Below are 26,065 nucleotides of genomic sequence, written 5' to 3' on the forward strand. Positions count from 1 at the left end.
CACGAACTGCCTTCTTATTCCAGCCCCTCTAGGGTCCTTTTCAGCATATCGATCAACTGCGGATTGCAGGCCCGATTGATGGCATTAGCGGCGCACCGGTTGTCCTCTTCGTCGTCACTGGAGCGGTTCCGGGAGGGGTCGTACCGTTGACTGTTCTGCTGCATCAATTGGAAAAACTCGTGATTGGAGAGTTTTGGCACCGGGATGATGTGCTCTTTGTGGGCGGATAGAAGCGATTGCAATTCAGATGTGGGAATGTAATTGATGGGATGTTGCGGTTGACTTTTGCGTTGCCGCTTCCCAGCTGTTCGTTGGTTCAGTAGATATTTAAGGGTTGAGTGGAGCTCGCCCGGTGATGTAGAAGCAATTGACGATACCTAAATAAATACGGTACAGAAAATCTTTGTGTCTTTACTTGATCAACAATAGAAGAGACATACTTCGTTTGGATTTATGATGTGTTGTAGACTGTTAGAACTCAAAGAACTCGAGTAATCTTGTATGACAAGTCGTGTCAAGCACTCTGAAATTTGCTCCTCGGGGTCACTTTGCTGAAAAACAAATACACACGGGTAAAGATCAACGATATTCCATTCAATGTTTGAAAACGAAATGCATTTATTAACAGAGCAATCAAAAAGAAGTGACGAAATGACCGCATGCTAATAGAATCTTTGAAATAGTTGTCATTATAATCCACTGAACATTGAGAATCTGAGCTAAGTAATAAAATGTTTAAACGCGGTCTTGCCTGGACTCGAAAATCTTTCTTTGCTGTCTTAGCAGCCATCGTAAAGCACTCTGACACCAAACATGTGTGGAAGTACTGATCAGAGACTTGACTCATTACGCACAAATTCTTCAACACATAGGCCGCCCTCTGGATTGGCAATTGACCGGGAACAAAAAATAAGATTAGGAAGACTCAGCTTAATGGGGTTGGAGCCGCAAATACCTGTACATGTAGCGACGGCTTCAAATGCTTGGATCCGGCGACGACAGTAGAGCGATCTTTGCTACGGCTTGAAGGACTACCTTCCGTGGAGCAGTACGTAGAGTTACGACTCGGGCGATGCAGTTTCACGATCCTTTAAAGCGGACAACTAGCAGGAGAAACATTGTTCTTCTTCACAACAGAGTTGCAAACTGTGGATGCCCGCGTCGGCAGCTGTTGCAGATACTTCAACGGACCCAGATTTTTTGAAAAAGGGGGGTCCCGTAGCGTAGTTGGCTACACGTTCGCCTTATAAGCGGATGATCATGGGTTCGATTCCCAACCCCTCCACCAAACCCTTGTCAGTCGCCTGAAGTGCAGCCCAAACGCGGTGGCGTTTTGAGGTGCGCGTCTTACCGACACGGCTGCCCGAAGACGACTGATAAATTGTTCTTCTCAGAGGCATTCCTCTAACGTACCCGGATAAATGGCAACCGAACAATGCAACGAGCAATTGGATACACGGATACGGACAAATGGACACAATGGACTCACGATGAGATGGACCCGGCAATGATAACAATGATGTCTAAAAATAGATTCTGTGTGGATTCTGTACAGCAGAATACCACAGTAGATCACGGCACAGTAGCGGTTAAGTAACACAGAGTGCCTACCAAATAAAGAAAGGAAAAAAACTGTTTTGAAAATGCAGCTGGACCGCGTCCCAAGCTTCCAAATGGTTATCAGGGATCCCACGCAAATTGTCCTCGAATACCGCTTCTAGGTTGGCCTCGACGAGAAAATGTCCTGATGTTATGAATTCCAGATCGGACGGCTCACTTGCGATTGGCGCCAGTGGGCGGAAATTCAGGCATGTTTAGCTGAAACAGTGTTGCTCTAAAGACCGTTTAAGTGCACACTTTGCTGCATCTTGTCAGCAGCGCGAAGGCAGCCCCTTCAACGCAATGTAGCCTGATGGCGTGAAGGATGCGTTCTATGGCGCCGTGATAAGGCCTACGGAAAGGCCCGACACACGATGTAAAGATCGTCATCGGGGATGCAAACGCGCAGACCCTGTCTTTGGTACGGGAAGCCTTCATTCCACTGCCAACGATAATAGTCGTGCGACTTGTGACCTTTGTTGTTGTTATAGGAATGATGTCCGCAAACACATATGACAACATCCGGATGGCGACACCTGCTTACAGATAGACCACGTGCTGATCGACGGACTGCATTTCTCGGATGTTGACTCGGATCACTGCCTTGTAGTTGCAAAATTTCGGGCGCGACTTTCCAGCGCCATGAATTCACGAAACAACAAAACGATGTGTCTCAATATCCAACACTTGTCAGTTGCTGAACAGTGCCGTCAGAAGCTGGACAACCGGATAAGAAATGCCTATGCATCTGGCGACGTTAACAAATTGTGGGAGAATATCAACAAATCTGTGACTACAATAACGCAGGAAGTGTTAGGCACTAGCACTACACAGCGATGCCAACGAAATGGTTTGTTTCATGAAGGGGTGCCGGACGAGAAACATGCTGGCAGGAATCGGCAGGAGTCGGTAAATCGGCATGTTAACAAAATTGAGATCCAGTCGTTAGGCCACCAGGCCTGAATTATGTACCGCAGGCATCTGCTGATAAATACCTGCAGCCATTGCGTGTTCTCCACTGATACACACCATGTTTCGCTAGCGTCTAACAGCACAAATTTCACGTTAGAGTTGAAAATACGTATTTTGGTGCGTTCACTTATCTACTTATTTTTCCAGATATTTCTTAATCTCGCAAAGGTAGCCTTTTCTTTCTTAATCCGTGCGCCTGTGTCGATCTTGGTACCGCCGTCTGACGCCATTTGGCTACCAATATATTGGAAGCTTTCAACATTCTCTACTGATTGCCCGGCTACTGTGAAATTGGAAGGTGTCGCCGAGTTTACATCCAACGATTTGGTTTTGTTGACGTTGATGACTAAACCTGCCGGCAAGATCGTTGAGCTTACTCTGCATATCAGAGCGCCGTTGAGCGAGGAGTGCAACGTCATCCGCCAATTCGAAGTCGTATAGGAGCACCATGGTTATAGACTGCCATAGCAGCTCGCGGTTTAGTTTACGGCCATCGCAGAATCTTGTTGATTACGATGAGGAACAGCAATGGTGATAGAATACATGCTTGCCCCACACCCGCTACGGTCCGGATAGGGTCGGACAAGACCCCTATTTTGCAGCACTTTACACAAGAAGGCCTCGTACTTTGCCTCGATGAGGCCGATGATTTTCTCAGTAACCTCGTTGCGTCTCCGGGCGCCCCACATATTCTCGTGATTGATTGAGTTCGGAAGCATTTTCGTAGTCGAAAAATACCAAGTAAAGGGACTTTTGGAATTTGTTGATCTGCTCCAGGATGATACATAGCGTAAAAATTTGGTCCACACAGGATCTTCCGGTACGGCATCCGGCCTGCTGCCGCCGGAGAGTCGCATCGCATCTTCTCCTGAATCCGGGCTAGGATAACTTTTCAGAGAACTTTAAGAACGATACACAGCAACATAATGCCTCACCAGTTGTCGCATACAGTCAGATCAACCTTTTTGGGCACATCCACTAAGATATCTTGCATCCAGTAGACCGGTTGCGGTGTCCCAGATATTACGAAATAAACGATACAATAGTTGAGCGGATGTCATGGGGTCAGCTTCGAGCATCTTTGTACGATTTCATGCTTTGAATGGCTGTTTGAATCTCTAGCAGTGATGGAGCTTCGGTATTGACGCGTGTTATACATCGGATCCTAGGCAGATCATGCCGAGGTGGTGGTGGCCTGGCTGGCACTTGAAAAAGTTGTTCGAAGTGCTCGAACCAACGTTTCAGAACTGACCATTTGCGTCTTTCACAGTCATCGTTGCATTCATCTTCGCCCCGCTTAAATGTCGTGAGATATCGTAGCGGCGGCGAATGTCCCCGGTTGCTGCGACTCTCTATCCTTCGTCGGCCAGAGTCCGACCATGCTCGCTTGTCTCGTCGAAATGAGCGTTTTACTTCTTTCTCCAGAACTGACGGGCTAAAACTTTGGCTCCTGTGATTTTTATCCGCTCTATCGCGGCTTTGCCTTTACTTCGCTCCTCCATATCTTCCTCAAAATTTCATCGTTGATCCTTTGTTTTCTCTTCGTCCGCATTAATCACGCTGGTGGCCATAACGACATTCTTGAAGGCGATCCATTTGTCTTCCACGCTGCCGACTTCCGGAATATCTGCAGTATGTGCCTCCAGTTCTCCAACGAAGGGCCGTTACATTTTTCAGTCGGCGTGTGCTTAACCGTCGATCAACTCTCTCCTTCTGCCAACTACTCCGCGCAATGCAGAGGCGTATTTCGTCGACGAGGAGGTGATGGTCAGGCGCTATATCGGCGCTACGTTTATCACATACATCAATAAGGCTCCGTTTCCATTTTCGGCTGACGCAGATGTGGTCGATTTTGTGCAAAGCCGTCACTGGAGACCCACGTGACCTTGTGAAAAGGTCAATGAGGGAAGAGCGATCCCCGATCACCATGTCGTTATTGCCACAGAATTCTGCGAACAGCTCTCCGTTTTCGCTCATTTCTTCGTCCCATAATCCGCTTATGGTTCGAGTTGTCGGATCTGATCTTTGCATTGAAGTCGCCCATACAGACCTTATACCACCCTTTTTTATAGAGGGATGAAGGCAAATCTGCATACAGACACCTGAAATTATCACTCAGGGAGTGGGGTTGGCGCGGAAGGCAGAAGGCCAGCCCGCCGGACCCACTAAACCCACCCAAGCAACAGAAGGTTACTTGAGTTACCCTCTCTACTGATACCCTGGTTCCCCCAGGAACTGCCTTCCAGCATTACTTCTGGGGGATAGGCAGTACTTAATGTACTCGCTCATTCACACTCACACAGGTACTCATCCCGTATGAGTCTTACTTGGGTGCTCTCTCTAACACACCCTCTGACACACCCTGACACTCTTTCTGACGCACCATATGAGCCTTACTTGGATGCTCACCACTGACATACCATGTGAGTCTAACTTGGGTGCTCACCCTTTACGCACCATGTGAGTCTAACTTGGATGCTCACCCTTCCACCTGATTCACGCTCTAGCACACAAATCTGAGCCTTATTTGAGTGCTCACTCTAGCACACCCTGCCACTCCTCCTGACACATGCTCTGACACACCATGTGGGACTTACTTAGGTTCTCACTTCTGACATGCCATGCGAGTCTGACTTGGGTGCTCATCTCTAACATATTGCCACGCGAGTCTGACTTGGATGCTCACTCTACTCATCTCTACCATGCCTCGAGGTGTCGATAGCGATAGGTACCAACAGTTCTAAGCTACGACCCTCCTTACTCGGCATATGCAGTCCATACTAACACCTATGCGGTCACTCTTCTGCCATGCCTCGTGGTGGTGACTGCGATTGCCACCCGCTGCGACACTCTTATCTCGACATGTGCAAACCTCTCATTCACTTCCCCGCGCTCAGCCTCTTTTCGCTCTAACGAACCAATCACAAGTTAGTCATGCTTGTCGACTGCTGCTCGGCGCGCCAGATTCTCTGCAAGCTGCAGGCAATCTGAGTGGTTGCAGTCGAAACTGCGTTCCACTTCTCCACCGCTTGGCACATTCTCTGGATAAGGGTATCCGGGGTTGTGTCCCGACCGCAAACGTCTAGCATAGCTCTTCTTTCGACATCGAAACGAGGACATACGAACAGTATGTGCTCTGCAGTTTCGTCAAAACCTGGGCAGACGGGGCTCTCCGCGTGCCCAAACCTGTGGAGGTATTGCCGGAAACAGCCATGGGCTGACAGAAATTGTGTTAGATAGAAGTGAACTTCCCCATGGGGTCTCTCCGCCCAGCTCGATATGTTAGGTATCAGCCGGTGGGTTCACCTACCTATAGAAGAGTTATCCCACTCGCGCTGCCATCTGGCAACCGAAGTCACCCTGATGCGTTCGCGGGCTCCTCTGGTGCCACGTAGCTCGAAACACTCCTCGTCTTCCCGGATGACCAGCCCGACTGGCATCATGCTCGCAATCACGCAAGCTGCATCGTGTGATATCGTGCGGTAGGCAGATATCACTCTGAGACACATTATGCGGTACGTGCTCTCCAGCTTCCGCAGGTAACTGGTTACCCCCAGAGCTCTCGCCCAGGACGGGCCGCCGTACCTAAGAATAGATACGGCAACGCCTGCCAGTAGCCTACGTCTACTGGCACACACCTTGGAACTGTTGGACATCATCCTCGATAATGCCGTAACAGCAGTCGAAGCCCTCTTGCACGCGTAGTCGACATGGCTGGCGAAGGTCAGCTTCAAACTCCGCTTTGATGCGATCGCGACTTCACCCACGTGAATCACTGCATGTTGAACCGACTTGCGGTTGTTGACGATAACCACCCCCTTCTTATGTTGAGCGAGCTGCAGGCCTCTAGCGCTCATCCAATCCTCCGCCGTGCTGATCGCGTGTGCTGCGGTCAGTTCTACCTTGGAAATTGACTCCTCGTAGACCTCCAAGGTTACGTAATCTGCGAAACCGACGATCTTAACACCAGGAGGAAACTTTAGCTTCAGAACCCCGTCATACATAAGGTTCCATAGTACCGAACCCAGTATTGAACCTTGCGGAATTCTGCGGTAATAGGTACGCTTCTCTGACCGGCATCTTCTTCTTATTGGCATTACATCCCCACACTGGGACAGAGCCGCCTCGCAGCTTAGTGTTCATTAAGCACTTCCACAGTTATTAACCGCGAGGTTTCTAAGCCAGGTTACCATTTTTGCATTCGTATATCATGAGGCTAACACGATGATGCTTTTATGCCCATGGGCAGGGAATGCAGGGAAGTCGAGACAATTTCCAATCCGAAAATTGCCTAGACCGGCACCGGGAATCGAACCCAGCCACCCTCAGCATGGTCTTGCTTTGTAGCCGCGCGTCTTACCGCACGGCTAAGGAGGGCCCCTGATAAATCTGACCGGCATTGGTCTCGTATAATAGCACACGGTTCTGGAAATAGCTTTCCAAAATCCGGTGCAGGCCCACCGGCAGGCTGAGCCGGTGTAACGAGAGCGCGATGGCATACCAGCTTGCGCTGTTGAATGCGTTCTTCACATCAAGTGTCACTAACGCACAGTATCGAATACCTCGCCTTTTCTGCTGGATCGCAATATCGGCGGTCTTTACCACCGAGTTAATAGCGTCCAACGTACCTACGTAAACGGACTTACCCTTGCGAAAACCGAACTGGTTGTTTGACAGGCCGTTCGTACCCTCTGAGTCAGCCTGTTGAGGATGATCCTCTCTAGCAACTTGCCCGTCGTGTCTATAAGGCAGATTGGTCTATGCGCCGATGGGTCACCCGGCGGCTTCCCGGCCTTCGGCAACAAACAACACCAGTTTCTGTCTTTTACATCTTTCGGGGAATCTACACTCATCTAGGCATCTTTGCATAGCTAGCCTGAACATGTTCGGGTTCGCTATGATTGCTGCCTTGAGAGCGCTGTTCGGAACTCCATCAGGCCCTGGAGCAGGAACGGGAATGGTTGACATTTCTTTTTACCATTCATTCTTCCATGCAATAACAGAAAAACAAAACCACGGCAGCCGCAGCAGCAGCCACGCCAAGCAGACGACAGTCAGCACATGCTTTTACCATTTTCTCACAATTAATGTTTTCGTACAATAATTTCACAACGTATAACCGTTTTTGGTGGGAAATATTCATTTCATTACTACTTGCTTGATTTAGAGACAAGAACAAATAAATCAGTACCTATGGATAGCACTCCTTCTACACACTTAATTTTTTTTACCGGGATCTCAGCAAAATGTAGAACTTTTACCGAGATTCGCACAGCCGTGCCCCAGCAAACATGTTTTTTGCCGAGATTTCTGTCAAAATTGCTGAAAATCAGCAATTATTTTGCCAAAAATCAGCTAACAAACGCCTTTTTTGCTGAAATATTTATCAGATTTTTTTTGCCGGCGCACGGCTGTGCGGATTTTTGCCGAGCTGCAGAAATAAAAACTAAGTGTGTAGGCTCTGCGCCACAGGTAATTAAACTCGATTCTGTGCTGTTTGCGTTGCGCACGAGCCGAAACAAAAAATCTTATGCAAATGCTGACCGCGCGCCGGCACGACTCTAACGTAGCAGCAAACAAACAGTTTGCTTCATCGGCAAAATAAATGTCACGATGTCGCGTACATTTTTTTGGCAAACTGTTTCGGCTTGTTTGGTGCATGAAATTTGACTGGATAAAATGTAAATATTCGCATAATCAGAGTGTTTTAATGTACATTTTCCAACACTGCCCTGGAGCTTTGTTCGTTACCAGGGATTTGGCCACCGCGAGTAACTCTTCGTTCGTCACCGGAGCCACCATTTCGGCCGCACCCATATTGCCTTGTGGTGCAGGAGGCCAGGGACTTGTGGCTCGAGACGGGAATAGTACCTCGATAATCCTCGCCAACCTATCCGGGGACCGTTCAGAGGGTGAAGAGCTCCCTTTGGTCTTGGCCATCACTATCCTGTAGGCGTCACCCCACGGATTCACGTTGGCTCCTTCGCATAGGTTGTCGAAACACGCTCTCTTACTGCTCTTAATGGCCTTGTTAAAGGCCAGTTTCGCAGCTCGAAACACTTCACGGCGGTCTGCTCTTTCATCCTCGGTGCGGGCACGTTGCATCCTTCGTCTAGCCTTGAGGCAGGTCCCACTAGCCTGCGCTCCGCGTTTCAGAACCAAGATTATTTCACCGGTCTTGGTGCGTCTGACGCTTCGCACGTCCTGACCCAGCACCGAAAGCTTTTCGGCCGCCCGCATCGACTTAAGGACTTCAGCGTACTTTGCCTTATCAGTTTTCACCAACAAGGCCTCGCCTCTGTCCTTAGCTTTCTTTGCGAGTCGAGATGCGTTCGACTTCCGTTTTGCCCTACTGACCAGCTGCCAGGGATTTTTGGTCCCTTGTTCCGATGGCACAGGCTGGCTGGTACCCTCGCCTTTTTGGGCCGAGAAGTCACCTTCTCGGGTCGACGCCCTTCGGGCTCGTCTGCACCCCGATTCACCCTTCGGAATTCTATCTACGACGGCATTAAGTTGGATGTAGAAAGTCTCTTTGTCTTGCAGATCAACAGCATCGGTTGGCGCAAAACATTGGATTATAGTGAGGTTTCAGATCCGTGTTTAAAATCTAGCAACGATTATCCTTTCACTTATAGGTTCCCACTTAATAACCGCAGAGCGTGCGTATTAGGAAGTCAACTCCGCAATTCCGGGGACCGTTTTCACCTCGTAAACCAGAGTATAGCATAATTTGTCCCGACGACATTTTATGTTCTCCAAAGTTTGGCCAACGAACTCCACGCAGTTCCAGGATTTCAAACTTCATGCGACGTGCCTCATTGGCAAGTTGTGCCAATTTACCCTGATGGGCTAGGGTTGAAACGTTCCATGTTCCTATTCGTGTCCGTTGTTTTTTAAATCGTCGCTCTTTTCTGCTTTGTGATTTTCCAAACCACAATCCATTTTTCAGCAGTCGTCCAGACGCGCTTTGTGGCAGTACAAACCACATCAGGATCAGGATCCAAAAAAATAACCGGGCACGAAGATCTGACAAGAAGAGGCCGAGTCATGGCTTGCTGCTTACGGTAACTTACTCAAACCCCACAGACATATTGAGATGCAGTCTTTCGGGAATGAGGAAGACAATCTCGTGGTCCTAGCAGCTTGAGACCTATGTTTATGCCGCACGAATATAATCCAGAGAATCCGTGATTACTGTCGTGACTTCAGGTCTATCCGTCACCAAATCGTTTCAAAACTGACTTCATTCGTACTCACTCAGTACAATATGTTGATTAAAAAACTTACCAACTGAATCCAAGTGTTAAAGTTCAACGAAAATTCTAGCGTTTCGACATAATGCCACCACTTTGGTGGTACGACCAATGCCATCCCCGGTTCCAAAACCACGTGAAATGCTTCATTTTCAACTCCTAGAAAAAGATTCAAAACTATAAACATGTACAGCAATTCCAAGCTATACTTCCGCTCTTACCTATCAGTTTCGAATACGTTGCCGGACTGTAAAAGTTTTCCTCACAGTAAACACTGGATTCTTCATACGGCACCCGGGTTGCCCTGAGCTTCGCACTTGGAGGGAACAACAGCCACCGCTTTCGACCGTGCACCTGCACCACTATGTTGCACCCATATGTGTCGTAGTGGCACGGAGTGTGCGCTCCCTGCGATCCAATCCAAAAGGATATATCCTCCTCCACATCGGGAAAACCGAAACATTCAAAATTGATTCCTTTTCGACATTCGTCCGGCAGTTCGCTAATGTATCGATAACTGTAGGATGCCCAGTTGTCCCGAAAAAAATCATTACTACTTTCATGGTCATTATTGCCGGCATTGGATTCCTTATAAAAATCTATCATCGGTTTTTGAATCTTCTTCCGTAGTCGTTCCCATTGCGGTGTTCGACCGTTTTTTCGCGAACCACAATCCAGTGCAAATCCTTTATCATTATGGATAGAGGCATCCAAATGGGTTAACCACTCCGAAAGCGTTTGATTGAAACAAAACCAAGGAATTTCTACTCCTCTAAGAACTACAGGTTTACGAACATTCAGCACTACGTCTCTAATTTCAGCCGGTTCCATAATGCAGTGCACTACTATTATACTTTTGTTTACAATGTTTACAGAATTTTGTTTGATAACAAAACTAATGAACAACAAAATCAAAACAAGATTCTTGAAATATTTCGTAAATTCTAATAAGAATAAGAGGAAACGCTTCTATCTTCCTGTTGGATTTGCTTGCAAGAGCGCCGAAGAGCTTTCCCGATCTTGCAGAAAATTCTGCTAATTCTATTAAGACATGCCCTTATCCATCCAAAAGTGTTTTGTATGTATTTAGATTTGTTCTCCAGCATCAATGCAATGACTAAAAGTTTGAAGAGGAATTCAGATCTAAACAAATTAACCTACCAAATCATGAATCATACCACCCAGCAAATGACCACAAGCCAAAGCCAGAAACGCCCCCTGCAACATTCGCAAGTTCATCGGCTGTAGTTTCTCATTACTCTCGGCGGCTTTCTTCGCTTTTCCTCCTTCGGTTCCAGTGCTTTCCGGTTTCATCGTCTGCTCCGACTCGTCCACGAACTGTCCAACTTGACTGCCAAACATCCGCTCATACTCAGCTATCGTTATCTTCTCGATGATTCCCGCCTCGAACAACCGCATGATTCTGCAAACATTAAAATTTTCCTATAGAAAGCTAAACCCGCAAATTAACAATCACCCACACTTCGTTAAGACTGTCCAAAAACGGTGACCCGAACTGCACGGCTACGGCCGAATAGCGGGTGTACAGCTTTTCGCTCAACTGAAACCGATGCGCACCGTAGCGCTTCGTGTTGAAATATAGCGTTTCGCGACCTCCGAATACCGCTCGCTTGGAATTGTCCACCAGAACGCGAATTCCTTCCTCTACGGAAGACACCAGGTAGGATTCGTTATGCGATTGACGCTGGGTTATACGATACAGACGCTGCAGGATACCGGTGCTGTTGGCCAAGGCCGCTTGGAACGCACTCTGTCGTTCAACCAGCAACTGGTAGCCATCTCGTAGCATACAATTTTCCAATTTTCCTAAGGTATCTACGGGTAGGAAAACGTTACGAAGTGTTACGTAAATTGCGAATGAGCTCTCACCTATCGGTCCTTCTCTAGCAGGTCTAGCCAGTTGGGATGTTAGTTGAGCCGAGTACACGTCTCCCAAAACGTAGGTCGCACATAGCCACAGAAGGATGGAAAAGAATCGCGATACATGACCGTTGTATGGGATAGTAGCAGCTGTAATGACGCTCATTAGTATCGATTTTCAGCAAATCCTTCAACAATCTCACATTGCCGCAGATAAACGTTGATCGTGTACCATATGCAACGATCCAGAGTAGGATGTCGAGGTGTTCCAGCAATCTCCACCCCACCGGGAAGCGGACCATAATTCATTTCGTGGATGTACTGCATGTGATAGAACGACGGACCTCGTTGAACCTTAAACCGCCGCCTTCTGGCCATGGATCCGCGAGCCCAATCCTCCAGATGATACGGCATTGCAATCAGAATATACAAAATCGGCCCGGACATCAATATTGTCAGTAGCACCAAAGGCCAAACCGTTACCTGAAAAGGCCTTACCAAAGCCAACGCTTCACTCAGCTTTCGTGGAGCATGCGTGACGAATGCAGCCGAGTCCGCCAGTGTGAAGAACGAAAACTCAACCGCTTGCATCCGTTCCCAAGTCACGGCCACATCCCCCAGGAATAGATCCACTTCCCGTCGCTGTAGCATGCCCAAGGCTCCCGTAAAGGTCGCATTCTCCGGCGGACCTACAGCAGTTCCCTGTATTCTGTCCTCCTGATCGACGTACTTAAAGCTGAAGTTCATACGATGAGCGATCAGCTGAATCAAGTTATGGTCCCTACCGCCAGTCACCTCGAATTCTTCATTTTCGGTGCTGTTAGAATCCAGATCAAGTTGATCCACGTCTGTTTCATTGAGCAATGACTCGTTGTGCTTTTTAAATGCTACAAAATGCCAAGGAGGTTTCTACGAGTGCGACAATTAAGTAAATTACTTCAAACTCTTATGTTACAAAGTTACATGAATAACCGGAATCGTGAATACTCGTCCCTCGAAGTTCTTGTAGACGGTGGTGGGCGTCGGCAACAGGGGAACTTTTTTGAATGTCATATCGTTTCCATCGAACCAGTTTGCACTCAAAAGCTCACCACGATTGTTCGGCTTTGCTTGGTTGTAGAATATCCGGAAAATGTTCTTCCGAGGGTTAGTAATGACCGCCACACGCAGAGGCTCCCGCAATAGAGTTCGATCCAGAACGGTTGGCGGCTTGTGTGCACCCCAATAGAAGATGTAAAGACTTAGGCGATGTGCAAGGCGTCGAACAACTAAATCTTCGACCATTTCTTCTGGATGGCAGAACAGTAGGCTTGTCGTTTCCAGGGATTTCTTCAAATTGTTCCCAATATACTGGAAGTACTCGTCCTGGTTGTTGAAGATACACGTGGGAATATTTTGATGGTGAATCATTACGGTAAGGCGGTCGATCTTGTCGATTTTGGTTTCATTCAGCACCAGAATGGCTAGGGTTTTCGGCGCTAGGAGGTTGATCATTTCTGAGAGGCCGAGGACCATTCCAGAATGGTTGGAATGGTCTGGCAGGGGTGCCAAATGAGCATGGTAGGCTGCAATATAGGTAGAAATGTTCATGGACTGAAATAGTTCTATACACCGATCCGGTAGTTTAAACGGATTGATCAAATGAAGGACTATTGGGAATCTACCGTCTGACATAACATCATTCGACGTATGTTGCGAAATGCGATAAATGCCCGACTTTAGTTTAGCACAATCAAGTAACTCATATAATCATAATATATCATAATAATAGATGCTTTCTAATGAACTGCATATTTTTGAAATACTGAGACTTGCATTTTGAACAACTTTATTACAGAAAAAATACTCAATTCAATTGGTAGTTGCCATGCTATTACCACAGACAAACAGACGTAACACTGAGAAAATTCCCATCGACCATGAGCTCAACGGTCGTTTTAAATTCAACTGCTTGCGAGTTTCACATTCAGGGGCGCGCGCATCGTATACCTTTGTATTTGACATCTCACACTAGCGCCTTCTGTTGACATTGTCGTACTAAACTGTGTTTCGTACAACATGCACGTTAGGTGGTGGTAAAATAACTGGGCGATGGATTTTGAAACAAATTGTTCTAGCTGTTACGTCTGTTTGTCTGTGCTATTACCTTCTACACTGATTGATTTCGCCCCTAGAAGCAAAGCACTAATGTAACCGATTAGCCACATGGCGTATCACGTAATGGGCTTTGCAAACGGAAACATCCAAGACATATGAAGGTGCAACTTCTTTAAAGCATTCATAATTGATTAGGTGCTCATTCCACATCTGTCTATGGTCAATCATCTTCATCGACAGCTAGCGTTATTTTTCCGATACATGATGCAGGATTTACCTCTTCAACTGATTTCAATTAAAGTTCATAAATGTCTGAGCTTCTGCGTTCCTACGAAAAGAAGAACACACATTGTTTGCAGAAACTATCGTTGATATAGATCTAACAAGCGAGTTTGTGCTTTTCCGCTTAATTTCACAACTTTGTTATTAGAGATACACGGGGCAGCATTACAAGAGACAAACTGTCTTACAAACAAAAGGAATATATCATGAGGCATAACTTCTGTTTTGCCTTTTTCGTACAACAAAGTTGTAACGAAAGGCTATCATTTCACTCCAAAATCGAACTTTTTATAGAAGTCTCGGAGACCCATGATGTTATATACCAATCGACTCAGCTCGTCGAACTGAACAAATGTCTGTCTGTCCGTGTGTATGTGGGTGTTGTGTGTGTGCACACGAAAATCGAAAAACATTGGCCAATTTTTCATAGAGTAATTCTTAACCGATTTTCTCGCAACAAGTTGCATTCGACTGGGGACAAAGCCTTGTTGATCACTTTTGAATTTGATAACGATCGACCATTGCGTTTTAAAGTTATTAAGAAAATGGAATTTTACTATATAAGCGCCATATAAGGTTGGTGTCTTGGCTAAATGCGAGAAAGGCAGTATCACCACTCGGTGAATTAAGTTGGGCTTTTATACTCATTCGAGTTCATCATTTATAAGGCATAACTACAAGAAAGGCGGAATTTAAAAAATGCAGAATTATATTTCTGCAGCTGCAAGAACAACTGTACCATCTTTGCTGGATTTTCTGGATTGGATCTATATGGGACAGTTATAGCAAATATATATAGTCCACTCTTGCTCTAAACAGGCGAACACGACTCCAGCGCTACAACGGATGGCGGTCGAACTATTTTATCACAGAAATGCGTGGCGTCGCATCGTTGCCTTCATATCGCCGCATTGAGGCGCGCCGTCGCTTCCATATCAACGATATCAACGTGTAGAAGCTCATCGTTGCTTCCAAAACAAATTCTAAACGTCATATATTTTCTATTGAAAAAGCAAAATGCTACTTTTCTGGCGATTTGTTTTGGCCGTTTACAAATAAGATTCAAATATATTGATGGAATTGCTAGCTTTAAAGCAGAGGCCATATATTGCTTCTGGTGGCTAGTTAAAAAACCTAAAGCTTTCCTTATTACCTTTCTTGGTTCTTGTTTCTATTTTTCGAACTTTTTTCTTTTTAAAATACTGGAGCCATTGCGTGTACTCCGGCCCCTTTCTCCAACAAATAGGATGGATCGAACGGAATAAGCAATTGAAGATTAGGCTAGCTCATAGAGCATCTACTCAAACGTCAGCTCTCACTTGCACCTGAAGTACACGTAAAGGACCAAACAACTCAAAAAGTAATAGGAGAATCGCTATTAGAAAAGCACGTGACTTTTCGGGATCTGAGAGGCAGAGAGAGGAAGAATGCTGCAAAATTTAAACACTTGCCAACAATATTTTCATTCGTAAATACTTCACGGAAAGATGAAGCCCCATATCTCTCCACCCACCATTCCATTATTCCTCCCAAATTAAAACAAAATCATTAAGAGTAATTTTTGCTACCAAATTTCATTATTTAATTATTTAATCCTTATGTGTGCTCCCAAGACTTAATGGCCTTGTTCAGTCGATCAACGATAGCCAATCCTTTCCAGCTGTGTACAGCAGGATGATATACTAATTTGAAGATTGCGAATCGCATCGAAGATTGGCATAACTAGTTGGGACATCAAGATCACATCTTCGGACTCCTTAATGTACATTAGACTGGCCCAGGAAACAAAAAGTTGTGTAATTCCACGGGGCACCCCCCAGGATTGTGTCTTTGGGTGAGAAAATCAATCTCTGAAAATTTCAGCTCAATCGCTTGTTGCATAAGCTGGCGCATTTGATTTGAAGTTTGTATGGGGATTTCAGCCAAAATGTATAGGAAAATACACCTCCGTCACACATTCGATCTGGAAATTGATTCTGATTGCTCGGTTGACCTCAGAATTGCAAAAACGGCAGTTGGTATGCTACAGAACAATTTCACAGAACATTGTATGATGATTAAATGAACTGTTATATAGGTTTTGGCTGATGCGGTTCGACCAAAAAATCCAAAAATACACAAATCAGCTCCTAATAAATCAGCCGAAAACTATATAAAAGTTCATTTAATCATCATGCAATGTTCTGTGAAATTGTTCTGTAGCATACCAACTGCCGTTTTTGCAATTCTGAGGTCAATCGAGCAATCAGAACCAATTTCCAGATCGAATGAGTGACGGAGGTGTATTTTCCTATACATTTTGGCTGAAATCCCCATACAAACTTCAAATCAAATGCGCCAGCTTATGCAACAAGCGATTGAGCTGAAATTTTCAGAGATTGATTTTCTCACCCAAAGACACAATTCTGGGGGATGCCCCGTGGAATTCGACAACATTTTTTTCTCCCCATACTAATCTGGGCCAGTCTAATGTACACCCTCCAAAAGCTTTTGAGAAGAGTCTACGGCATCAGTTGCATTAAACCTGAGAAGCCTTCTTGTCTGTAAAATAAAATATAAATTTAGTTCATAGAAAACCAAAATTGCCATTTACGGTCTGACTTACAACTTCGGTTCTCCGTCGCGGATGTTGCCAATTCCTTTACTGTTGTTAAGAATTTTAAACCTGCACTCATCATTAGTCGTGAGCTGCGAAATGAGAAGCAAATTCGAACGGATGACCTATCATCTGAATCGATGGTTGGTGCAGAGGTCCACTCTGTAGGCTGTTCATTCCTTCACCAAGGTCTATAAAGTTGCGCCCTTGTAGATGGCATCCCGCACCGAACCGATTTACGTGAAGTTGAAAAAAAAAGTCATGCAAATGAAATATTCTTTCAAAATAGACCTAATAATTTATTCAAGTAAAATACATCTTAAACCATTATTTGATAAATATTTAGGAGTAAGATACCCCGGGGCAAGTGGGACCTAAAAAACGCTAGTTAAGCAAAATTGTTAACGCATACTTAGAAAACAGGGTTTTACAGAACATTAACCACGGATACATCATTATATACTTCCTTTGTGGAAGTGTAGACGTGTTGGAAGCCATTTATTCAATTACAAAAAATATTTATTGGTAGTGAAAGAAATAAATTCACCTGTAGGACCCACTTACCCCTTCAAATGGGGCAAGTGGGACCTATTCTGCTTTATACTATCGAACGAAACTAATTAAAGGAATATATAATATTCATATTTATTTATGAGTCGTAGTATTTTTAGATCATGGATGTAGGTTGGTTGCTTGTTGGACTTGTGTTTTAGCTTTCTTGTTTCTTATAATGTTACAATGTTGTAATGAAAACAAGACAACAGCCGACTTACTGTTTAATTGTCTCTTGTCTTGCTTTCCATTAGCTTACTTTTGTACCAAATGTTTCAGGTGGAAAGGATAAGCAAATCTTTATTCACCATTCGAATTAATATTTCTCTGTTTAGAACACGAATTATTACATAAATCAGTACTTCAAAAGAAACGTTTTTATTCAGGCAATGCGCACTGCGCAGTGTTCTAAATTTGTAATAGAACGAAATTACCAATTAATGTGTTAAGCACTTTATTTATCTGAAAATCTCTAAATCTGATGCAAAGTTTGAAAATAACAAAACACAAAACAAAACCTGCTGACCTATTGTAGAATAAATTAATTATTTGCACTGTAAACGCAAAATATCGTATAGTCATAACGATTGCTCTTTTTATTCGGGAGATAATTTTTAGAATGTAAAATACACATTCTTTAATGAACTGTTCAATACTTTTTAACAACGAAACCAACGATATCAAACTGCATCTGGTTCAGATCCGTATGATATATGAATGTCGGAGTGATTTTTCACTAGACAAAGATCTAAAATCAGTTAAAATTGTTCTATCAAAACTGTTGTTCAAATATGTCCCACTTGCCCCATGTATGTTAAAACTCAAGGGCAAGAGAAAATTGCAAATTTTGGCCTTAATTAAAATTTTTAAATAGTTTTCGATGTCACACAATCATTCAATTATTCAAACTATTCGCTTTCCACATCAAAGAAAAATTTAGAAACGACTATTCTGTTGGAAATCCATTGAATCAAAATAAAAGTATTAGCTTTTCCCGGTAGTTTAAAGTCATGATCAAGCAATAGCATTAGTATGGTGCCTCAAATGGTTTTGATTCCAAATATTTTTGTGTCGGGTGGATTCGTTGATAGTCCTGCTTCATCTTTCTAGGACATTGTTACCATTAAAAACGTTCATTGATTCATCGGCAGCCATAGTACCCACTTACCCCGTATTTTCCGAGTTTTCACTTGCCCCGGGGTACCTTACTTACTAGAAATATTCGATGATATCGGCGGCGGCATCTTCACTCAATTTAGCTAGTTCAAGTTCTGTCAACATGTTTCTGACTCTGTCGGACAGTGAAAAGTCGAAGTTACTTTGATCGTTTTTACTAAAATACATATACCGCCGGAAATAAGTATAAAGACAAGCATGATTTTCATACATTTTTATCATGATTGAGGATCGATATCTCGATTCGTAGCGATTCGATTTGGCTGAAATTTTACTAGGCACCTGTTTCTAACTTGAACTTTCGATCTTTGAGTAAATTGTATACATCTCTGTTGATTTTGACCTTAAAATCTGGAAATAATTATAAAGACACCACTTTTTTATATGAAGCTCCATGCAACGGAACTGTCTTTATAATTATTTCCAACAGAAACGCGTATAACCAGAATATATGCATAAATGTAGCTATCATTGAATAAAAATTCAAGTCATTTTAGGCTTGTTGGCAAAAAATCAGCCCAATCGAATCGCTAAGAATCGAGAAATTGACTTCCAAATATGGCCATTTTGTATGGAAACCGAGCTTTTCTTTATACTTATTTCTACCAGTGTAGTTAGACTTCCAATCACCAGTTGGCGTTGCTCTACTCAAAAGTAGTTCGCCAGCGGCTTGTATGGGATAATTTACTTACTTGATGGGCTACAGCTCTTCGATGAACCTACGCCGAATGGAGTATCCTTCTCCACTGGACTCGATCCTGGGCCAATCGCTTCCAGTCGCCCTGAACATTGAGCGCCCTCAGGTCCTCTTCAACTGCAAAAAGCCATCGTGTACGCGGCCTTCCACGAAGCCTGCGGCCTCTTCCGGGTTCTCTACTAAATATTATCTTCGCTTGACGTTCTTCCGGCATACGAACAACGTGACCAGCCCACCGTAGTCTGCCGTGTTGTATGTTTAATAATATCCAGCCCTTTATACACCTGGTACAATTCGTGATTCATGCGACGCCGCCAGATACCGTTCTCCTGTTTACCGCCGAGTATTGTCCGCAGCACCTTACGCTCAAACACTCCGAGAGCTCTCCGATCAGCCTCCTTTAACGTCCATGTCTCATGGCCGTATAAAGCCACCGGAAGAATCAGAGTAGTATACAGCGCGAGTTTTGTTTTCGTTTGCAGACTACGGGACTTAAGCTGGTTACGAAGTCCGTAATAAGCCCTATTTGCAGCTGCAATACGCCTTTTCACCTCGCGGGTAACATCATTATCGCACGTCACTAATGTGCCAAGATACACAAATTCTTCTACCACTTCAAATTTTTCACCATCCAGCACTATTTCGCTACCACCACCACTAATGAACCCACGTTGATTGCCAGCGACCATGTACTTCGTTTTGCTGGTATTGATCGTGAGTCCAATCCTCGCTGTCTCCCTCTTAAAAGGCGCAAAAGCCTCTTCCACGGCACGGCGATCAATTCCGATAATATCGATATCGTCCGCAAATCCCAGGAGCATATGCGATTTTGTGATAATGGTACCGCTTCTTTGCACACCAGCTCTCCTAATCGCTCCTTCGAGCGCTATATTGAACAGTAGGTTCGAGAGTGCATCACCCTACTTTAATCCATCTAAGGTAACAAATGACGTCGATATTTCATCCGCAACCCTTACACTTGATTTCGATCCGTCCAACGTTATACGAATCAGCCGTATCAGTTTCGCCGGAAAACCATGTTCAAGCATAATTTGCCATAATTCATTCCGTTTCACTGAATCGTACGCCGCCTTGAAATCAATAAACAGATGATGTGTCTGCAAGTTGTACTCCCGGAATTTATCAAGGATTTGTCTCAGGGTAAACATTTGATCCGTCGTTGATCGGCCCTCACGAAAACCTGCTTGGTATTCGCCGACGAAGGACTCTTCAAGCGGTCTCAATCTGTTGAACAGAATACGGGACATAATTTTGTACGCCGAATTAAGGAGGGTTATTCCTCGGTAATTGGCGCACTCCAGTCTGTGCCCTTTCTTAAAGAGAGGGCAAATGAGGCCGTCTAACCAGCTAGCAGGCATTTCCTCGTCTTCCCATATTTTCGACATAATATGGTGCAGAACTTCATAAAGCTGCTCACTGCCATGTTTGAGAAGTTCAGCCGGGAGTTGGTCCTTCCCCGCAGCCTTATTGTGTTTCAGCTCTTTGACAGCTTTTTTAACCTCATCTAGTGTAGGTGACTCCACAGCTTGTCCATCGTCGCTAATATTTATTCTGTTCACCGATGCACCGTCACTTCCTCCATTCAACAAAGTCTCGAAGTGTTGCTTCCACCTGGCAGCCACTTCAGTTTTATCTGTCAGCAAATTCCCTTGTTGGTCGTTGCACATGACGGGAGATGGCGCTGTCTTTCTCCGCACGCCATTGACAGACTCATAAAACCTCCGCATATCGTTCTGCTCCATTTTTTCCTGCGCCTCACTAATAACTTGTTCTTCGTACTCTTTTTTCTTCCTGCGGTGGGTTCGTTTTTCGGCTGCTCTTGCTTCCTTGTACCGAGCTTCATTCGATCGGAAACCCGACACCAACATCCTGATTCTCGTTTTTCTCGCCTGTCACTCTCTGACATTCCACTTCGAACCAACCCGTCCTGGGTCGCCTCTGTGCAGTGCCTACCACTTCTCGTGCTGTTGTGCTCACCGCTCCATGGATCGACTCCCATAGATCGTTGATGTTGTCGCTAACGTTGATTGCCCTTATCCGTTCGTTGAGCTTCTGGCGGTACTCAGCCGATACTCCCCGCCGACAATCGCTGGATATTGTAACGCATCGTTCGCTGTGATCTTTCGTTCGATACAGTTGACAACCGTGATCGAATTTTACTGACAACGAGGTAGTGATCAGAGTCAATGTTCGGACCTCTGAATGTCCGCACATCGATAACATCCGAGAAATGGAGCCCATCCACCATAACATGGTCTATCTGGTTGCAAGTTTCACCATTTGGATGTCTCCAGGTGTGCTTTCGGATGTTCTTTCGTGCAAAGTAGGTGCTACTGATGGCCATCCCTCTGGCAGCAGCAAAATTTACTAGCCGATTATGGGACGGAAAAAGTCCTCTCTACCGACCTGGGCGTTAGCGTCTCCGATAACAATTTTCACATCATGCTTTGGGCACTCTCCATAGACATTCATAAAACGTGTCCTTCACGTCGTCGGATTTATCGTTTGTCGGTGCGTAAACGTTGATTAGGCTGTAATTGAAGAATTTGCCCCGTATCCTCAACACACAGATTCGTTCGCTAATGGGTTTCCACCGCATCACTCGCTTCATCTGCTTGCCCATCACTACGAAACCAACTCCATGCTCTGCTTTTTCACCGCCGCTGTGATAGATGTTATACTTGAATGCAGTTTTGGTCGTGGGGTCCACGGCTCGGAATTCACGTTCTCCGGATCTAGGCCATCGGACTTCTTGAATAGCAGCCACGTTCACTCCAACCTTCTGCAGTTCACGAGCCAGAAGGCTCACTCGTCCAGGTTCATTTAGGGTCCTGACATTCCAGGTACAGAGTTTCCAATCATAGTCCTTATTTCGTTGCCGGGTCGGTTGCCAAAAATAACGTTCTCTTTTTCTTCTATCTCCATTTTTCGTGGTATTTGAGAGGCTTCAGTAAGCTACCTTACCGGGGTCGCGTTACCTACATCGCGATGATGAGGCTGCCACCTTAGGTGTAGCTGACGCGATACAGCATTTCGTTAATCAGCCGCTGGGTACCAGGCAGACGCTGTTTGAGCCGCACCTCCTGGTGAACAGACGCTCGAGGCGTACCTTCTCACTCTAGCTGATGTCAGAAGGACAACAGTGCCCAGGCTGCCAGGGTTGTAAATTTTCGGCAGCACTGGATGAAGGTGATGTTTTTTTATATCATTTTTTTATTTTCTTCCTGCTTTGAAATCAACCTCACATTCCCGGAGAGGCAGAAAAGTAAACAACAGAACTCACATCACCCACTGCGCCGCGAAGATGAAATTTACCACAGCAAAATGTACACATTCACCCACCAAATTGAAAAAAATCACCACGCGTTTAAATGGGCCACTCACAGTCATACGGTACGGCGCGAACTGAGCAGCCCGTCAGAGCGACTTGTGAGTGGCTGAATGCGAAATTGAACTGTCGGTGTTGGAAGTGATTTTTCGGCTGCACCCAGTCGCACTCACCACGGCGGCGATGAAGGCGACTGCAGATTATACTGAGATCCATGTTTTTCACTGCATTGACTGTGAAATATTTCTACCCTGCAGGCTGCACTACCAGCTAAGTTCACAACCCTTAGCTGGCGGTCTTTTGTCATCGGACGACCCGTGGAAGCGTGAGATAGGGACTTGTGGGGACCAGAGCTCTGTTGGGCGCTCCTTCCTTGATGTCAACCCACCATTTTGCAGCCCATCAAATACCACCCGACATTTTGTGCTTGAGCTGTAGAGGCGCAAAACAGCATGATGCGGTAGATAGTTATTCTGCTGGTTTGGTGGGTCATTCGATTCACTCACTTGATGGCAGTGATTGAGTTCTTCGTACTCTCCGATGAAACTCACGTACTGCGCCTGGAGAGATGAATTGCGCAGTAATCTTTTTTTTCTAGCATCAGAAACCTCGGCAGTCTTCCAGTTGAGTGACGGTTGGTTTAAACGGCTGTTGCACTACGAATCTGCCAGTCGAATTACGTTTGTAGCCTACAAATTGTAAATTGTAGGTTGAGAGGAAGTGGGATTCACAGGCTACTTCTTCCCTGGATAGTTTGGGAATATTTGGCAGCTCCTCGATTTGCCAGAAACGTTGCATTTCGGATTCAACCTTTTCTATGGATGCCACATTGGAGTACTGTATCGGCATGTTGAAAACGTATGGCTCCTTGATGACACCTGCTATGATCCATCCCAGCTGAGTTTCTCGCAGCTGCGGTAACTTGTCGGACAGGCTTAGATGTGTTGGCTTCAGGATGTCGAAAAACAATTCTCTACCGAATAGCATGTCCACCTTACCCGGTGTGTGGAACGCTGGATCGGCTAGCACTATTCCTTCTGGAATACGCCATCCATTGACGTATATTTTGCTGATTGGGATTTTTCCAGTCACCTTTGGTGTGACCAGAGTCAGACACTCGAGACTGAAGTAGAATTTAGTCACTTTGGATAGGATCTTTACCAATACCTTGTCGAGAGCGTGGCTTCGCAACTCGAAGATGCCAGTAATAGGAACATTTGCTCGCTGCTTCTTGACACCCAAGCAGTTGGCCATTTCCTACGTTACAAAACTTACTTGGGAGCCACTATCAAGGAGGACGCGGCAGGAATGAGGTTGGCCATGCTTGTCAAAGGCATTTACCACTGCGGTGAGCAGCAGTACGGTCTTCGCGCTGGTAGGTGTAATGTACTACTTTTATGTTTTCAGTGTGCATTGGTTAGGAAGTGAAGCTAGCCGTCCAGCTGTGCTGGTCGACAGCTAATTAAACGCTAGTGTTTGTTTAAGCCTATTGTTAATGTATTGCTTATATTATACGAGATCTGTAAACAGATATAAATAGATATGATGAATAAAGTTGTGTCTCTCGTTTTCTGACAAGCAACAAGTTAAGTTGTGTTTTCTTCTAAATTTGTGGATATTATAAAGTGGCGACGAGGATAAAACTTGTCTGTGATAAAAAATGTATTGTAACATTAGGGAATATGGTGTCTGCGGCAGACTACTATCAGTTTTTTTTCGCGGTGTAAATGACAAAACGAAAGGGTAGTGAGCAATTATGTAGGCACTCAACATGAAGCATGGAAAACCTATTACACGTCGTTGGAGATGCTTCGATGGTATTCCACCAAAGGTTGCGCTATACAACAGCGACGTTTGGATGCGGGAATTTGATTAGTTACGTATTTTGGGCTAATAGTAGCTATGTTTTAAATCAGATATGTTGTTTGTTAAATAAATAGAAGTACAAGTGTGTTAAGTTGAATTGTTTTTTGAAGTAATGTTGAAAAAAGGTGTATCATATGAAACGAATAAAAGCTAATGGACAATACGAAAAATGGAGAGAGGAATTGTAACAATGAAGTGAATATCTATATACCTATTGTAATAGATTTGTGTCAATCTGGATTTTGTTGTAGATGTGTACGTATTGTTGATTAGATGCAGCCATTTTAACAATGGGTAGTGCTTTGTAAAAAGGATAAATGTTGTGCATTTCTATCAAGTAATTTATTATGCTTAATAGTGTAAATTTTCGTGGTAAATTATACATATCTGTAGGTGTTTTAGATTTTCAACAATATGAAACGGAAAAAGTAATGGAATGAATGATAGTGTATATGTCTGTTGTAAGTTGAAATTGTGTTTAATAGAAAAAAAGTAAAATTTTTATCTAAATGAACCAAAGATGCAGAGTCATTATTGGTAGTTGGTAGGCAAAACAATGTGTTCAAAATTTTATGAATATATATGTATAGCAGGACGTACTATGCATGAATTAAATATTGTTTGAGGCATATTTATTGGATCAAAGATCTGTCTGATGTATTAAACAAATAATATGTATACTTGGTTTTATAAAATGAAACTTTCGAATTATTTATGCTTAACTAAAATTCTCTCTAGGGGAAAGGTATTGTAATGTACTACTTTTATGTTTTCAGTGTGCATTGGTTAGGAAGTGAAGCTAGCCGTCCAGCTGTGCTGGTCGACAGCTAATTAAACGCTAGTGTTTGTTTAAGCCTATTGTTAATGTATTGCTTATATTAGACGATGCCCACCAGTGCGTAAATAAAGCCAAACTAGCAACCTCTATCATGACGCGAACGCGCACCGGTCGTTGGTAAACGGGTTTGGGAAATATAAACGCAACCTTCGGTGAATAGCGAGTTGGCAAATTTGGCGACCCGCTCCAACCGTTGCCAAACCATCACACGGAAATATAAAGTAACCCATAAATAAAAAATCTGCCGTCTGCTGAAAAATTGTTCGGGTATTAATCATCAAAACCATTGTGATGGAGGTCAGTTTAGTTTGGATTTCAACTGATTGGCGGCGCTAGCGCATATGAAATAACCTGATAGGTTAGATATCTCGAAATCTGAAATTTTTAGAATATTGGCGTCTTCTACAAAGTTGTTCGGGTGGTCAAAACCTGGGAGGGAGATTCAGTTACTACACACCAAATAACAATAAAATGAAACGTCTGGACGCAAGAAAATTATCGACGAGCAAAATATACCAAAGCAAGCGTCACACGGACTGACCAATTTTTGTTTTGCGTGTCGTCGATGTTTTCGTTGATTTCATTGAAGCCGGTGCGTGACTTTCTCGAATTTCATATCAAGTTCCGAGTGCAGGAATTTAAAATATGAAGTGTCTCGTGAAACTCTCTCCCGGAGTATCGAATTAAGAAGTGTCCGGAACATAGTCGTTTTTCGCTACCGCTACGGAGGGAATCACAAAATGCGGCGGATTGAATTCTGTATAAATAGAATACGAATCTCTTATCAACATCTATCTCGACCAACTCAACAACCAAAACATTCAAAGTTATTTATATAAAATTTAATATTTTTGTCGATATTTCTTCACATTAATTTATTCCTAATAATGATATAAATTTCAATGAA

At 44.4% G+C, this 26,065-nt stretch overlaps 3 protein-coding genes and 1 long non-coding RNA gene across 4 annotated transcripts; all 4 read right to left on the bottom strand.

Moving 5' to 3' along the window:
- Window positions 1-14: 14 nt before the first annotated feature.
- On the bottom strand, window positions 15-10,697 carry LOC134225616 (HSPB1-associated protein 1). Its single transcript, XM_062705827.1, has 4 exons — window positions 10,046-10,697; window positions 9,859-9,983; window positions 441-551; window positions 15-377 (listed from the first exon to the last, which is right to left on the bottom strand). The coding sequence occupies exons 1-4, from the start codon at window positions 10,653-10,655 to the stop codon at window positions 15-17; spliced, it is 1,209 nt and encodes a 402-aa protein (XP_062561811.1). The 5' UTR covers window positions 10,656-10,697.
- Window positions 10,651-13,234, bottom strand: LOC134225593 (ionotropic receptor 40a). The gene is made up of 7 exons (XM_062705796.1): window positions 12,669-13,234; window positions 12,574-12,614; window positions 11,909-12,522; window positions 11,715-11,855; window positions 11,306-11,660; window positions 11,003-11,247; window positions 10,651-10,941 (listed from the first exon to the last, which is right to left on the bottom strand). Exons 1-7 carry the CDS (start codon window positions 13,218-13,220, stop codon window positions 10,769-10,771), a joined length of 2,121 nt encoding a protein of 706 aa, XP_062561780.1. The 5' UTR covers window positions 13,221-13,234; the 3' UTR covers window positions 10,651-10,768.
- Window positions 13,235-16,561: 3,327 nt separating this feature from the next.
- On the bottom strand, window positions 16,562-18,516 carry LOC134208400 (uncharacterized). The gene is made up of 3 exons (XR_009978646.1): window positions 18,446-18,516; window positions 16,690-16,772; window positions 16,562-16,625 (listed from the first exon to the last, which is right to left on the bottom strand). It is a non-coding gene; the product is annotated as an uncharacterized LOC134208400 (long non-coding RNA).
- Window positions 18,517-23,054: 4,538 nt separating this feature from the next.
- Window positions 23,055-23,708, bottom strand: LOC134206180 (uncharacterized). Its single transcript, XM_062681871.1, has one exon. The coding sequence runs from the start codon at window positions 23,706-23,708 to the stop codon at window positions 23,055-23,057; it is 654 nt and encodes a 217-aa protein (XP_062537855.1).
- Between the last annotated feature and the right edge of the window lie 2,357 nt (window positions 23,709-26,065).

The sequence above is a fragment of the Armigeres subalbatus genome, chromosome 1 (genome assembly GCF_024139115.2).
Source record: "Armigeres subalbatus isolate Guangzhou_Male chromosome 1, GZ_Asu_2, whole genome shotgun sequence".
Classification (NCBI taxonomy): Eukaryota; Metazoa; Arthropoda; class Insecta; order Diptera; family Culicidae; genus Armigeres; species Armigeres subalbatus.

Excerpts from the sequence above, each read along its gene's own strand:
- LOC134206180 (XM_062681871.1), bottom strand. The coding sequence starts at position 23,708 with ATGGCCAACTGCTTGGGTGTCAAGAAGCAGCGAGCAAATGTTCCTATT.
- LOC134225616 (XM_062705827.1), bottom strand. The coding sequence starts at position 10,655 with ATGGAACCGGCTGAAATTAGAGACGTAGTGCTGAATGTTCGTAAACCT. Across the intron at positions 552-9,858 it reads TTAACACTTGGATTCAGTTG|CAAAGTGACCCCGAGGAGCA; the intron begins GTAAGTTTTTTA and ends TTTGTTTTTCAG. Across the intron at positions 378-440 it reads ACATCATAAATCCAAACGAA|GTATCGTCAATTGCTTCTAC; the intron begins GTATGTCTCTTC and ends GTATTTATTTAG.
- LOC134225593 (XM_062705796.1), bottom strand. The coding sequence starts at position 13,220 with ATGGTCCTCGGCCTCTCAGAAATGATCAACCTCCTAGCGCCGAAAACC. Across the intron at positions 11,661-11,714 it reads TGCTAGAGAAGGACCGATAG|ATACCTTAGGAAAATTGGAA; the intron begins GTGAGAGCTCAT and ends TCCTACCCGTAG. Across the intron at positions 11,248-11,305 it reads TTGGACAGTCTTAACGAAGT|AATCATGCGGTTGTTCGAGG; the intron begins GTGGGTGATTGT and ends TAATGTTTGCAG.